This window comes from Paramormyrops kingsleyae, chromosome 15 (genome assembly GCF_048594095.1).
Source record: "Paramormyrops kingsleyae isolate MSU_618 chromosome 15, PKINGS_0.4, whole genome shotgun sequence".
In the NCBI taxonomy this organism is placed as follows: Eukaryota; Metazoa; Chordata; class Actinopteri; order Osteoglossiformes; family Mormyridae; genus Paramormyrops; species Paramormyrops kingsleyae.
In genome coordinates, this window is record NC_132811.1 from 25,939,660 (window position 1) to 25,956,088 (window position 16,429).

General features: G+C 38.6%; 1 protein-coding gene across 1 annotated transcript; it reads left to right on the forward strand.

The window, feature by feature from the left end:
* Positions 1 to 10,997: 10,997 nt before the first annotated feature.
* nppc (natriuretic peptide C) lies at positions 10,998 to 14,517 on the forward strand. Its single transcript, XM_023819944.2, has 3 exons — positions 10,998 to 11,220; positions 12,703 to 12,997; positions 13,787 to 14,517. Exons 1-2 carry the CDS (start codon positions 11,128 to 11,130, stop codon positions 12,973 to 12,975), a joined length of 366 nt encoding a protein of 121 aa, XP_023675712.1. The 5' UTR covers positions 10,998 to 11,127; the 3' UTR covers positions 12,976 to 12,997; positions 13,787 to 14,517.
* Positions 14,518 to 16,429: the final 1,912 nt, after the last annotated feature.

A 16,429-nucleotide genomic window follows, 5' to 3' on the forward strand; every position in this document is an offset into this window, starting at 1 on the left:
TGTGACATGTAAAATTATGTCAGGAGGTTTTAGGCCTCTGACTAAGGCGGGGAATACTTTGGAATCAAGCATCATTGATGTAAAATCCGTCAGATTTTGGTCTTCAAAAGGCTCAAAGGAACAAACCTAACTCTTTTGATTTAAAATCTATAAAATCTTTATATTACACAGAAAAGAAGGAAGGGCTGCTTGACAGTTTTTGAGGTTCATATTCAGCTGACCTTGGAATCAAATATATTCCATTTCTTCAAGGAACAATCAATAACATGCTCGACTGCACACAGTATTTATACTACATGGTGAAAATGGTTTAAACACATTTAGGTTGCTCAAATTTATTCCATCAGCACGCTCTGTTTCATATACTCAGAGCAGGATTCAGATATACTACTTTTGGAATGTAAATTGTTACCTTACGTAAAGGTTTCTAAATTTAGCAGAGGTCCCAAGATACTTTCCATAACAGTCTACTAACTAAAGTTCTCAATATTAAAGGACAGAGGAAGACAGATGTTAAAAGTACACTGTTAATATGTAGCCCAATTGGTTTAAGGCATTTGGCCTTTCAATTGTTTGATATTTTTGAGAACTGAAGAAAGTGACCCGCAAGCTCAACTCCATATGATAACATACATTTTAATTTGTTAAATTAAATGATTCATTTAACATACAAAGCAGTATGAACATAAATCATCTGTAACTTCCCACTTACTGTAATTTGTGCTGAAAGGGGAAGTTTATTGACTTTAATTCACTTTCATCTAGCATATGCATTGTGTGTTCACAAGAGTCACAGACACAGCTGTCATGGTCTTTTTTTGCTTTCTTCTTGTTTTTCACCTTGTCAGTAGGAGTTGCAAAAGTAGAAATATATTTTAATGCAATTATCCTATGTGAAAGCTCCTTTTAAATGGTGGAAAATACATAACAGGATTAATACCAGAAAAAGTGCAAATGTTGCTTTTCAAGTGATTTTGAATTCTATCGTTCTAAGCTTCAAAGTTTCTTCTTTGACTGATTCTCTTAGACTTCTTCCCACACATGCACAGGCATTGATCGACTTACGTCAGTCTGGAAGTATCTCAATCATAATAGCATAACATACGATACAATATCACACACATCTAACCAAACCTCTGTAATGGCTTGTTCTTGCCGCATGCCACACACGCAGTGCAATACATCTGCTAACGTCCACTACTTCGGATTTCTCTCAATACATTTTATTAAGGCTATAATGGGGCGTTAGTACAATCAGACATTACTTGATAGGACAATGGATGAGTATATATAATTACTCTGTTATTTAAAGAACTATTTAATGATTGCATGCATGCTCTACCATAATTCTATTAAATTGTGATGTAGTCTGTGTTATACAGTATACTACAGTGGAATAAAGAGAATTATTTCATTTTAATGTGTCATTTTCATAATCCTGTCATGTTAGGACAGGCCTGAAGATCGTTAAGACTTGGGGAACTGGTAACTATGATCAACAGGTAACTCTGATCAGCATGTTCTATCACATCTGCTTGACAGTACCTCATTTAGGTCATGTCCAAAAGCTCCGGATCTGTGAGTGGCACTCAGTAGCAGACTGTTCCCTTCTGCGTTCCACCAGCTTTCCTTCGTGATCAGAATTCCCAGTAAGAGCTGGAATGTAGATGTCCCCATCACATCTCCGTCTCTTGTGATCCTTGTACGGCTAACCTACTCCTTGTTTTAGAGATTATGCAGCCACCCCATTCATACAGTAATTTTTTAAAACAAACTTTAGCTGCTATAATTAAGTAATAATGGCAAATACTGCCATTCAATAAAGACTTTTTATTCTGAGATGGATTTGTCACAATGTACTTTACAGATATTTTGTGGTGTAATAAGCTGTAAAATTTTCAAATATATAATATAGTTTTATTAAGATCTAGATTTTTTGCAGTGCTCAAAGGGATACATTACTCTAACAGAAGAAAGAGATATAAGTTACACAGACATATTTCAAAGGTATAATTCTCATGCAGCAGTTTGTGCCTATTGACTTTGTTCGTTTTCCATTTACAGTGAGGCAGGAATGAAGATTTCATAGAAGCTTTTCATCTTCAAATACAGGGATTTAATTCATGCAAAATGAGAAAAGGGGCCATAAAAGAGCCATAACAACTTGGGGAAAGTCATTAACCCTTTGAATTCCATTTATTATGTGCATTCCTAGCCAGTGTTGTCTAAGGATGAGGTTCACACGACTCACAAACCATGTGTGGTTCTGGATTTCTAGTTTTGGAGGATGTGAGTTACATCGCTTTGTAAAGTTCGCACTTTTCAGACATGACGACAAACATGGATTTATGGACCCTGTGAAATGACTAGATTTGAATCAAGCTCTATGTGATGTTACATACTGTCCCTGAATGTATATTCTAAATCCATTACCTTAACAATCTTGTTGTTTATGTGTATACTTCATTTTTTTCAGGGATAATAGTATCTCACTGATTCAGACCCACAAACATTTTGCCTATTCTGCCATGCAAAGGCAAAACACTGTAACTACATATTTTCTCAAAATTAACTTAGTTATGTCCTGTTTTAATTTGTGACAAAATATTTGGTTTTGAAGAAAACTGAAAAAATTACAGCAACTCCAAAATCCACACAAAAACCAAAAGAGCCCTTTCCTCAGTTTTGATGTTTGCATAGTTACTGTGGTTTGCCTATGTTAGAGCAGAATTGTTTTGCTCTTTTGTGTGAATAGTGAATGCAATTTTTATTAACTTTATTAAGTTTTTAGTAAGTTATTTACAGTAATAGCCATTCATTGATTGATGAATTGGATGAAGGGGATGGATGGATGGATGGATGGATGAATATATTGCGGCAGTGATTATTGGTTCAATACCAAGGGAGCTGTAATATCACATCAGGTCAAAGTTGTATTTGATCTCATAGGGAATATGGAAACTTATGTGATTTCATGATGTAAACTATCATGCGGCAGACAGGCATAAATTGTTTGGTGTTGAAGCTGCTAATCTTTCACAAATAATGATGTAATGAATAATTGTTCCCAGAAAGGATACTATCCTATACATATCTTTGTACCAGGTTGAATATATGCTTCTTGTCAAATTTATTGTTAGCTTGATGCCCAAGCCTTTCTACATGAGGACAATTTGATTGGGATATAAAGTGATGGATGCACTTCCATACCATCACACAGCCTTAAAATAATTTGGCTGACCCCTTAAACAAGTTCTCTCTCTTTTTCCCATGCCTGTTATATATTTTTTCTTTTTACATGGGCTTATGTCACCCAGACCATTAAAACTGCTTTTCCTCACGATTTTAGGATATGAATAAAAACAAAACCTTAAAACTAGGCCAAATGCCAAACCAAATTTTTTTTTTATAAAATTTATAAAAAAAAGTATACTGTGACAACCAATAATTTGTGGTAATGCTGTGAAAATTTCAAAGGGCACTTTGATAGACTGTCGAATGGCTGGAAACTTTTGTTAACTAACATCTGTATATATAGGCAGTCAATCAAGCAGGAGGTTGCACGTTCAAGGCCTGGGAGGAGCCGCATTGTTACACATTTGAACTCCACTTGGATTGCTTCTTTAAAAACTATGCCAGCTATGTAAATCACTTTGGAAAAGAACAGCTATTTTAATAATAATAAAATAATGAAACTAAAAGATGATACACAGTAGCGTTTTACAAGGAGCACAGTGGGCGAGTACCTATGTGACTATGTGAGTTGTTACCTAGTCTCAGCAGTGTCTTTGTGGGGTCTCCTTCTCTCCGTGTGCCTTCCCACACTCCAAAGATACGCTTCTCCAGAAAACTGATGGCTCTGCGTTGTCTGTGCATTACAGCCCCGTGTTGGGACTTGCCTAACACTCTGAAACTCCAGATCAGTCATTTCCAAATTAGTTAAAATTTTAAGACATACAAATGAACAATACCTTTCCAAGAACACAGATTTACAATAAAATCAACATTTACTTTATAGTTGATTCTATTTTAAGGTTGTATTTCATTTTGGGATGAGAATATACTGGAAATAGAAAATGACAGTTATAAGTATGACACATGGTTATTTAACATAAATCATTCTTTCATTATTATTTAATCTTTGATGGATTTATGGTCTATTTACAGTGCATGCACAATTAGATGTTCATGCATTTTAATTTGTTGTATAACATTGTAAAACTGGCATTTTTATTTGCCAGGTAAGTGTCTACATAACCCTACAAATGCTCAGCGAGTTTATGTAAAGTTACTGTTTCCTGAGCAGTAAAACATTGCAGGGGTGAGAGTGAAAAGTTTTAAAGCTGCGACTTGACAGGCAGATATCCTTGGATATCTGATAGTAAACAGTGTGCATCTGAAATTCAGTACGTAGATCCTTTAGGAATCGACTGGCTCTCATGTGAACAGTAACATATTGTCTGTGGCCACTCTGAAGAGGATCGCAGCTGGTTGGAGAGAAAGGCGAGGTGACAGGGTAGCAGCTCAGACTGCGATACCCTGAGAAGCAGATCCCTGTGCACATATAAGCCGACCTCATTTGGCCTGGACCCACCTGCTGCATATAAGGACATCCCTCACAGAAAAAATGTGCTGAAAAATCCTCAGAGCACCATTATGGCAAACACTGCTGCAGTCACCACAATGGGATAGGGCTAAAGCTGAGAGCTCTGCTAATTGTGAAAGGAGGTTCCAAATTTATTAGACTCACCTGCCTGGTCCCTCATGTAGGCCATGCTGCCCAGCCAGAAAAACAGACACTGTCTGATCCCACATGCAAAACCATTCAGAGATCTGCTTTCTGAAACGCTATAAAATCCCAGCGTAATAAAACAGTTATTTATAGGACCATAACAGTTTTGTAGTTTGCCTTGCTCTAACCCCAAGTGGTGAAGGCGGGCAACGCTTGTTGCGACAGAAATCCGTGAACAGGCGGGCAGTCCCTCTGCTGGTGACCCCTCCTCACCTCAAGTTCATCAGCTGCAGGATCTACGCACGAGCCAGCGCGTTTTCTCCTTCCCCGCCACAAGAAAGCTACGAAGCTCGTAAAAAAAATCCGCACGTAATATTTTGCGCTTTTGATTTCAAAAGGCTCCTAATATTCCTTATGATGTCACTGGGAAAAAGCCGTAATATCATTAACCATGCACAAAAAGAAAAACAGAAACACTTGTTATCCAGCACTTATAGTACAACAAAATGTCTTTAACCTAATAAATACAATTGTGTTTTACTACATTACGCAGTTGCTCATAAGGTATTAAGATGGAACAAGTCAGTCTCATGAGAACGTGTCCACCACCATGTCGGAGTCTGAGTAGGATTTTCCGAGGCGAGTTAAACCTGAGTAAAAATCTCCTCCAATCCGTTCTTCCTACTAGTTAAACACACGTGCGAAGCCAAAATTAGCAGAGATTTACCCTGATGGCAGGTGTGCTTTGTGCAGCATCAACAAAAGAAAATCCATATTTGGATCTTGCAACATTTACAACAAATATATTTACTGAAATACTTCCCCTAGTTAGTCAGCGATTGTTCGTGTACTCAAGTAGGAAGCAGCAGGGGAAACTAAACAGAGGTATTTTCGCACAGTGCACTGGACGTTCAATTTGCCATTCATCTATAGTAAGGTTGTCCTTGATCTCAGGATATGCTATTCGTGCTCGGTCCTGGCAATCATTGACCACATACAAATATCACCAGCTGCTTTAAAAATATCAGTAGTAAAAATAATGCACACGTGACTGACTGCACCTTTTGTAAATGTGAAAAATAATAGTGGAGTGTCGCTTTGAATCATTACTCTTGTGCCAGCTTTATAAATCATTAGTCGAGCCAAATTCCAATACAGCACCGCATTGATATTTCCATGAAGCTGATAACTGCGGAAGACACTGGCTGTTTATATGGCATGTTGGCTCACTAATAGGCTGGTTTCACAATAATAATACCTTTTTATTTAATAAGTAATTTTTCATTTAATAAAAGCTGTCTGGTTTCATTTTTCATTTTTGAAGGTCCAGTGAGGTTCAGCAAAAGTTGAGCTTTTAGGGGGAAGTGTGAGGGAGCTACACATACGGTCATTCCCATTTTATCAATATTTATCTTTTTCCATAAAACTGGAACAATTTTATAAAATGACAACCTTGCCATCTACTTTTCAATTTCAACTACTTTTCCTGGATTTTATTTATTTATTCTGCAATTCAACATTATGCCCCTGTGACAACACGCATGCCTCAACCACCCCCCAGCCGAATACGTATATACGTATGCTACTTGAGTCTGAAATAAATTATTATTATTATTATTATTTACATTTATATGTGTGTGTTTACATTTATATATTTTGTGCTCTGGCAACAGGCGAACCGTAAGCACATTTGCTTGACGGACTCATAATGCGGGTGCGCCGGGTCGGGAAAGTACAAGTTAAACAATAATCAATGCGAAGAAGTGATCAAGCTTGTGGAAGAAATACTGTCTAAACCAGAAATGAGTTACATGCTTGTAAAAATTGTGAAGTGGAACTGCAAAGCACTGCATAAATAACTTTTTTCGGTTTTCAAAATTGTCTTTTGCCTCTTAATGTTGGCGATCTAGTGTAAGTAATACTTGGAGGACATTATGCTCAAATGAATATGCCCCCCCTAACAGAACGACTGGCCCCAGTCTGCCCCCCCCACCCTCCTCCTCCTACTGCCACTGGTCAGCTGTGTTTGACTCTTAATGTTTCCCCATGTTTCCTTCCTGGCTTAATTAGAACAGTAGGGCAAACTGCTGTCAGTTTCCCTGTGATGAACTGCCAGCCATACAAGATGTCCAGTGCCTGGTATGTATTTAGTATGCTTTTGTATTTATCCAATGGGATGCATAGTTGAGAAAGCAGGTCAGCCAATGTCCCCAGAGCAATTGGGGATTAAGGACCTTGCTCAAGCCCCGGAAGGGTACATGTTGACCGTGGGTACATGACCTAACCCGTGGCCACCGAGGGCCCTACAGCTGCCTGGCGTCCTTCACTCCAGGCTCACCATGCAGTGCGTAAGTGTTTTACAGTTATTACTTGCAAGATAAGATGGGAACTGTTATACCACATATGCCACTGAAATACTTGTGGTGTCAGTTGGAATAATGTGGTATTTGGAGCTCAGATCCCAGTTAACAAGCATATACTTCTCAAAGGTCTATAATTATCACATTATTATAAAAAATATATATCTGTGAAAGATGTGGGATGCATCCCACTGCTGCACAGCATGCATTGGACAACTTTTGATATATATTTTTTCTGCCCAGTACCTGTTAGATTTTAGGGGAAAATGGCATTAATCAGCACTCATGTAACCATGAGAGCAGAAGCAGTTACACATGACTCACTGAGTTAGTGAAACAGCTCTTAGAGTTGTAGTCTATCAGAGTTTCTTTTGGTGTCCTTCAGATGGCTTGCATTGTTAGTTGTTTTATGTTATTGGGACATTACTGCTGAAGCTCCTTTCCAAAGAATAATTAAAGGTTACCCCTTTCCCCAAAAACACAAACAATAATGTCACCACAAAAGCACCACATTAAATATGAGCCCCCTACCCCCCCCCCCCCCCCCCCCCCGGTTCTTCAGAGCAAGTGGACGTCACACCATTGCCCAGAAAGGCGCCCGCTGACCGGCCCACATTGACGCATCTCCTCTCCCCGTGTTTAATAGTTTATGACCCCCTTCGCTGGCCCTAGACAGGCATGCTGGCCATACTGATTGCTAAGCTTTTCACACAATCGTCCAACAAAGGATCATTCACCCTCCACTGCTCAATTGGAGAATGAAACCTCCTTTTTCCACAGTGAGCTGTTGTCTGGCAGTCACATAAGTATTCCTCTACCATTTAGCATAAGCCTAAATCAAGTTCATCTACCTCCACTGCCCGGCAATGTCTTAAATCACAACCGTCGGCAATGTCTGAACCTATCAGGCTTCACTCTGATTTCTAGTGAGCACCGCGTGTGCTGGCTTTCATTGAAAAGGCCATGTATTGTTCAAACTGCGTCAGGTCCCATTAGTGCTTAGTCTGTCAGTTCACGGTGGGCAAGGTGAGATGTCAGACTTATTTCATCATTGCAAGCTGTAGGTGTCAGGTGTCAGGTAGGTAGGCTAATTTCAATGTCATTATCCTCTTGAAATAAGACTACACAGGGGGCCTCATCAACCATAGCAGTGTTTCCTAACTTCTGTAGGTCTGCAACACCTGCGATTTCATTGTGCCACATCTGTTCAAATGTTACTGCATGTCTTTGGAAAAAATGGGTTCACCAAGAGAGAATTTCCTTCTTTATATAGTTGGCTTCTTGGTATCGTTCTTTTCAGAAATCTATTCAGGTAGTTATGTTTCTAGCAGCTGTAAGATTCCTGGGGCCAGTTGTGTGAAAACTTTGACCAAATGCAAGAAAAATATAAATACAATATTATTATGGTACAATATCTAGATGTGTTACTCGGGAGCAGCAGACTGAGGAATGCCAGGTCCAGGCATCCATTAGAGGAGAATTTCCCTCTAAACAAACATTACATGGAGACCAAAAAAAGCCCTGTGAGATGTTCAGTGACACAGTAACATCTGGTTCATTTCTATAAATTATTGACAGTAGCTAACGCAGAAAACACCACCATTTCGCGTTCCGAAGCTAAATATTTCCACCAAGGAGTTCGCTCCCTTTTGAATGATATTTGATTTTAAACCAAATGTAAAAAAAGAGCGTCCATTTCACTGTTAACCGGCTTTGCGGTACGTCGTTATCCGTGGCTGTACGCGTTGAACTTAACCATCGGATAACCATTTGATCGCTTTATTTCCTTAGCGCAACATGTTCAGCATTATATCGTCTATTCGTTTATGTAAAATCTGATATATATGCAAATCACTTAATAATGAACAAAACTTTCTCTGGTAAAACAGTTTCATAAAGTAGCCTAACATAGATCACTAAGTGCGGTTTCTTCGTCGATGTAATTTCACAGTTTAATTATAACCAAGGGCGTAGGCTTTCTTTCAACCTCGGTGGGGAATAAATCAGTCCCGAACCGCCCACCGCCCAAAACACACACGATACTCCCACAATATTGGTACGGACATGTCCCTACCGTCCATACCCAAATCTGCGCCCTTTATTATAACATGCGGCTTCCCCTATAGGAGATCTTCCATCCATCCTCCTGACGCTTTTCCTAGATATGGTCACGGGAGGACTGGAGCTTATCTTAGGCGATATAGGGCAGGTGTACACCCTAAACACATGCCTTTGGTCTGCAGGAGGAACGCAGAACACCCGGAGGAGAACCGTACGGCAGGGAATAATCAAGATAACTCCACACAATCAGAAAGGGGACGAGACCCGAAACCCCAACGCGGTGTGGTGCGAGGCTGCGGGTTTCCCCCACTGAACCACGCACCCCACGCATTGCCCGTTTCGCTACATTAATACGAAGATGTTTTGGTCGTGTGATTGGTGTTTTTTTCCCCCAAAATGAATGGATTCGAAATTAATTTTAATATCGGTTAAATAATAAATGCAAATATATGCATTTTATTATATACATGAATATAATATATTTATACATATTAGTGTATATGTTTAAATAGGCATATGTATTGTTATTATATAATTACTCACCATACCGAACATATCTAAAGCATTACTAGCAACACAAAACATGATTCCATAGAAAGTAATGGTAATACATTATGCTGAAACATTAACTAGACACCCAGTAATCCTAGGAAAATGGAAGCAGACAATCATTTCTGAAATAAAATTTCACATTGCCCTGTCGCCAAATATCCAATATGTCAGATTTTGAACACAAGATACGTATACTGTATATCACGGTTGTAATTATCTACCGATATTGTCTTTTTAAACGATTAACTGTTTATTTTGTTAATTAATTGATATTGATAAATTGTCAAATAAATATATTTTATTTGTCAGAAATGCTACCCGACATTTGCTAAGAAAATAGAATTCAGAACTATATTTTGTGTCGCTGAGATATATTTCGCATAAGACTCAGTGAGGTCTTTTCCAAGGACGAATTTTCAGAAAGGTGTATAGCTGTTTTTTATCTACAGTTAATCTCAGACAATCAATAAATTCGTTTGATTAAAAAAAAAACAATAAAGTCTGCAAAAGGCAAATAGCACTAAAATGCTATCAGACTTTCCATTTCCATTTCCACACAACTCAAAGCAAGTTGCGATATGTATTTTAAAGGTGGCAACAATTTATTACAAAACCGAAATATTAACATTTTGTACAAAAGCCGCGTCCGATGACCCTCTGAGTGATTTTTAATAGTTTCTCGCGGCAAATGCACATAGTATTGACACTGACACAAATTTCACAATCTGAATACAAGCACAAAATCTGGAACCTTGCTGATTTTACCTTATACTCGTTTAAGTGTAAATTATTGTAGTTTTTCCTATTCCCCAATCGCATTGGCAAGGCTGTACTGATATTTGCCTCCCTGACTCTGTATACTATTCCGCTCTGATGTGCCACGGCGGTCTAACCAAAACCATTAAATAGGCCTACGTATTCGTGGAAACTTTGTTTTATTAAGATTTTTGTAAGTTGTAGTTAAGTTTGTAATAAGTGTATGACCACATACCAAAAAAGAAACGGCAAATGATATATGACCGCCTATGACAAAAAAGACCTGCTCCCTGTGTATTTTGTCGACTAAAGAACTTTTGCTTAATATGTATTGTGAAAACAATTGATTTAATATAATAGTAAAGCGTGTTCTGTCAGATGCAGGTAAAGTGTTTGTCTGTAGGGGGGCGGGGGGGGGGGGGGGGGCTGGGGTTGGGGCTGGTGGTTGGCAAGGTGTGGGAAAAAGGGGGGACACCATTACGCAGGTCTCTATGACATCATTACAGAGTAGGCCTATAAAAAGCGTGAATGGTGTATCAAAATCAGAGAGCACTTGGAGAAAGTCGTGGAGAGAGGCAGGGAAAATAGCGCATTTGCGAAGAACAGTAAACTATCGGAAGTTTCAGCCTTAAGATCATAGGGCGCAACTTCAAAATTGAGATCAGAATGAATATCTCCCATCTGGCGGCTTGTGGAGTATTGATCACCTTGCTTTGCATCAGCACAGAGGCAAAACCTTTAACGCAGGCACAGCAAAAGGTAAGAGTCTTCTTTTGTGTCGTGAGGACGTCGGCTGAGCGTATTAGTGACTTCTGAATTACACGAGAAAGTGATGCAGTTATTTTATGCATGTTTTTAAGCTTTTGTTCAGTTTTACTGATATCCTTCCGCAGTGCTTTTACTTGATGTTATACTATTATATGACTATCAATGGGACAAGTAATATTTGCATCAACATTATTCCGCAGTAGTTATTTTGATTATGACCTCATAGCACGTAGTTTTGGAACATTTTAGAGAGCCTCCGGACGCAAGCAGTGGACATGGTGTAATTTAACAGGAAAAACATAATTTAGTCATTATTTTTATTTTCAAGAAGGCTGAGCACCAGGGGAGTTTCTAGCTATAGAAAAGTCAATGTTACCTAGGGCTTGACTTTCTGTTTTTGAAGGACGATTGGCATCGGGACTAAAATACTCGGGGCTTGGCTTAAAATACTCGGGGCTATAGCCCCGAATGATCGGACCTAACGACACCCATGCTGAGCACCTTAAACCAGCCTTACACGCTACAAGGTACTCGTGTTCATATGAAAGACTCCGACTGATTGCTGATTTTTTTAAACTAATTTATAGTAATCAATTCTTATAGCTAATAACGAAGAGTCCGTTAAGGTCCATGTATACTTTGTTTGTAGTGTCCTGTATAAAAACTTCCATTAATTCTCCAAAGCATAATTTTTCATTTTAATTTCATAATTACGCTATTTCTCAACGGCGGAAGCGAGCGTGAGAAAAGACGCCTTGAATATCAAATAAGATCGCTGTAATCTTTAAAAAGTAACAATTTTTGCATTTGTGCTAACCAATAATATTTTCAAAGAGAAACTTTTTTTGTTCGATAGTTACAGAGGAAGGTCCATCTGCCACTGCAACCCGATTTTGCCTATAATATACATGAACATATTTCTGAATGAAACTTATGCTTAACCTTGGATGAGGACAAACTAATGAGTATGTCTTTCCTAGTTGTAAAACAGCTGCCCAAATTCAGAGTTAGGTAAAACACCTGTTCTCCAATGGAAGCCTTAGCTCTTGTTTTCTGTAAACAATGCAAACTCAAATAAGTGAATGTCATCACAAGACTGTCAATATCTTCATTAACATTTCAATGCACATTCTTCTGTGAAAAACCAGAATATATTTTTATAACTCAGTAATTGTATAATGTGACCTACATTTAGGAACTGTCACATGTCCAAGTTAAACTACATATACAGACACTTTTTACAGGGATATTATAGGCTTGCTTCTCGAAATACGCGCGGAACACATGCAACCTTTATAATGTCAGTCCACTTTTCCGCTATACAAAGTAGTTACTGAGTTGCATTTGTCCGAAAGCATTCTGTCTTATCTTATAAATGGGTACATATCTTCATTTCCAAATGTCATTTTATCACTTGTAACAAAAAGAAAACAGACATGTGCAACAAGGTTAAGGTGGATTTCTGTGCTCCAGTCTCTTAGAAGTGTGCTGGGAGAGGAGCTTTCTAAACACCTGGCATCTGAGGAGTGGGAGAGGAAGCTGGAAAACATGAGGTCCAAAGCACGCCTATTGCGGGATTTGAGGCTGGACACCCGCGCCAAAGGGATGTGGGCCCGGATCCTGAACGAGCAGCCCAACTCACGGAGACACAAAGCGGGGACAAAGAAGGGGGGCTCCACGTCCCGGGGCGGCTGCTTCGGACACAAAATGGACAGAATAGGCACCATCAGCGGTATGGGCTGTTAGAGACAGCGCCGGGAGACGTGGGGTGAGTCCAGCCACATGTTTTTCCCACACTGCTCCCCCCCCCCACGCCCCAGGTATAAGGAAAGTCCTTGTCTTCTGGCATCGAGCCTGCAGTGTGGATGTGGAGGATGAACACCGCTTATGAGTTGCCCTGGCTCACAGCTGCAACGCAAAGCCAACTGACAAAAACCAAAAATCAGAGATGGCTGACCTTCTCCATTAGTAGCCTGTACTGATGATGTGGAAGGTCATCTTCTGGGAGCTACTATACTTGGTCATATCAGTCAATGTATACCAAATATATGCCCATCATTTATTCAAGGCCTGTCAATGCTGAAATTTTGTCATTGAAAGGAATTTCAGAGAACAAAGAATATAAAAAAATCACTTCACATTAGTAGAAGTGATATTCTGCTGCGAAATATTACATATTTGGTACGAATATGGTGCCAGTAATAAACTGTAAATGGACAGTGAATGAGTAGCTTTTCATAGATGATACTGATTTGCCACGAAACTATGGGTGTTTAAATCGTGTAGAACAGGGAAACTACAGCACTATATTGGCTTAAGTGTTTGAGGCTAAAAAACTGGCGACCACATGTCATGTGATCAGCTGCAGGCATTAGCTTGGGTTGAATAAGACATCTTTTCTGCTGCATTCAGTCTGTTAGAATGAAGGTTATTAAAATCTAAGTTTCCAAAAAATGTTGACACTAGAATGATTCAGTGTGTGTGCGACCGTATCCATATATTGTGCGCTCACGGTATTTTTTTCACAGTATTCTTTCTTTCTCTTTTCTCCTTTCAGAGAAGACAATGGGTTTGGACAACTTTACTTTTAGTTGGTCTTCACCGGAGGAAATCACAAAAGTATTGTCTTTACTCAGAAAAAACAGATTTTATGTACAAATCAACCACCACGACCAGCGTTACTGAAGACTGCAACAGAAATAATTGTGACACGTACAACAAAAACACCCATTTTAAGATGGTGGACAGTGGTGTACAAACAAAAACTGCAAAGCTGTATATGATTGCTGCTGCTGTACATTCATGTACTTCATTCTTACATAAATGTATTTATGTTTTAAATCTATTTATATGTTTATAAAAGAGATATTTATAAATTTGAGTTTTATTTATGTAACATTTTGAAATGAATGCAAACTGCAGGTCAATTATGTTTGTAACTTTTTTGTCTTAAAAAGCTGTAAATGATTTAGAAAACCAGGGGGGAAAAAGAAAAGTTCTACATGCATCATTGAGTCTCCTTCCTGTTTGTTTCAGACGCAGCCAGACGCTGGTGTAATTTTTTACAATGGCACCCATTTTTGCTCCATCCATAAATGCACTGATACCTGCAGTAGTTACCGAAATATGAGCAAAAAAGACACTACACATGACATGATCTTTAAACCATTTAGATACATAAAATGCATGTATTTTGTCTTCTAAGGCTTTACATTCAGTTGATTGGTTGTATATTTCTGTCATTGTGGAATAGGGTTACAACATCAATAAATCAAAAGTGTATATGAACATTGTGAAGAACAATCATTTCAAGGCAAACTTAAAGGAGTTTAATAGCTTGTATAGGCATTTAGAACTTCATTTACAACATTTCGTGATTTCTGATGCAAAAGTTTATTCTTACTTAGTCACCAGCTACTGTGGACCCTACATGACATGACATCACTAAACATGAACCGCAAATAACAAAGTGCGTTGTGTGACCATTCAAACACCAGAGGGCAGAATGGACATGGAACCGCAGTTTACAAATGTAGCCGACGTCAATAACTCAGAAACACAAAACAGTTTTGGAAAAACATTGAATAAAAAACTAACGATAAAAAGTGAGATTATACACTCTACATTGAAACAACTAACAACAATAATAATAGTGGATAAGCGGTTGGAAGAAGGACTGATTGAATACTGATACACACAAGCATATATAGCTGCTTGAACTGTCAAATTTAAGCTGCTATTTGTAATCAATACTCTGTTCTACTGAGTAAGTCGATGTAGCAAATGATATTTCATTGCAGCCAATGCAAAGCATTACAATCGTGAGCGGGAAGGATGTATGTTTAACTGCTTATCTGTTGATCTAAATCGTTGTGGATAACTACATTTACATGTTACATTCAATAAATATTTAAACATGTTTTGAATGGTCGTTTTTCTGAGCATGGATATTACCTTTATATGACTCCCCCCCCCCCCATATATTAGCTTTATATGACCCCCCCCCCCCACACACACACACACACACACATATCTCCATACGCATTCAAACACATACATTCGTAGTAACACAACTTCTGATGTTTCTCAGAATTTTGCCGGTTCAATGATAAAACAATACTGCCCCCCTGAGGTTATAGAATATATAGCGTCTTTTTCAAATGAATTAATTAAGTGATCAAAGAGCAAGATTACGTTTTTAAGATATGTATGAACATTCGTAGTTTCTTAAAAACATTCATTCAGTATGCCTTCCTTTAAGTTACACTGTATAGTTTTTTGACATATTAAATAAACGATGAGCTCCTTGTTTTTATATTTCGAAAAAATCCACAAACTTCTATTTTAGTTTTTAAGTAATGTGCTGAAAACCATATTTCTTATATTTAGCCACAAATTGATGTTTTTCAATAATCGGGGGCAGATGGGCTTTAAGAGCCAAATCAATGTTATTGGCGGTATTGGCAGCCTACAAATGAAACGTGCAGTGCGACAAAATTTAATTTAATTGCTTGCTCGCAGCCCTAGAAGTACTCGCGCTCTCTTTAAGATTGTACGTGCAGTGATGATATGACGTCCAACATAAGCTCTTGTCTACTTCTCTTGTTGTCATGGAGCACGCTCCTGTTGATTAGTTTGAATAATATTGTGAAGTTTATGTGTTGTACTGGATGATATACAGGACTTTAATTTAGATAGTAACAGCGAGTTGCCAACTTTAGTCATCTGGCTGGCCTGAGATTTTCAATTCGAGTGAAGTCTGCACACACATTTATATATAGCTCTCTAAGACGTTTTGCTTAACTAAAGCCGCAAAGCAAAATTTGACAATTCGTACTGTAGTGTCCGCGAACTGCATTCTACTCACAGAATCCGCAGAACTCATTCAGCCCTCATCATGCTCGCGCTGCTGGTCTAAATAGCCCTTTGTATTTTTTGGTGCCAATAATTGTGCCCTGTTTCATGTGTCGCGTGTTCCGCACATGTAATATCACGTGTAGTGCTAATGTTTGTAATGTTGTGGTGAAAGGTGTTCCCACCATAACATGCCAGAACAGTGGGCTGTGCAGAAGAAAAAAGTTATTGGGTTGTTGGTAGCATGTAGTGTCGTGTAGGTCTTTTTATGGAGTATTAATAAGAGTCTGTTGTGTGAACTTGCTGTCTTGCTTGTGGTCTTTCAGTGCCTCGCATTATATATTGC

What these genes read in the sequence shown, in the direction of transcription:
- nppc (XM_023819944.2), top strand. Translation starts at nt 11,128, where the DNA reads ATGAATATCTCCCATCTGGCGGCTTGTGGAGTATTGATCACCTTGCTT. An exon ending in TAACGCAGGCACAGCAAAAG is followed by an intron (nt 11,221 to 12,702) that starts GTAAGAGTCTTC and finishes TCTGTGCTCCAG; the next exon opens with TCTCTTAGAAGTGTGCTGGG.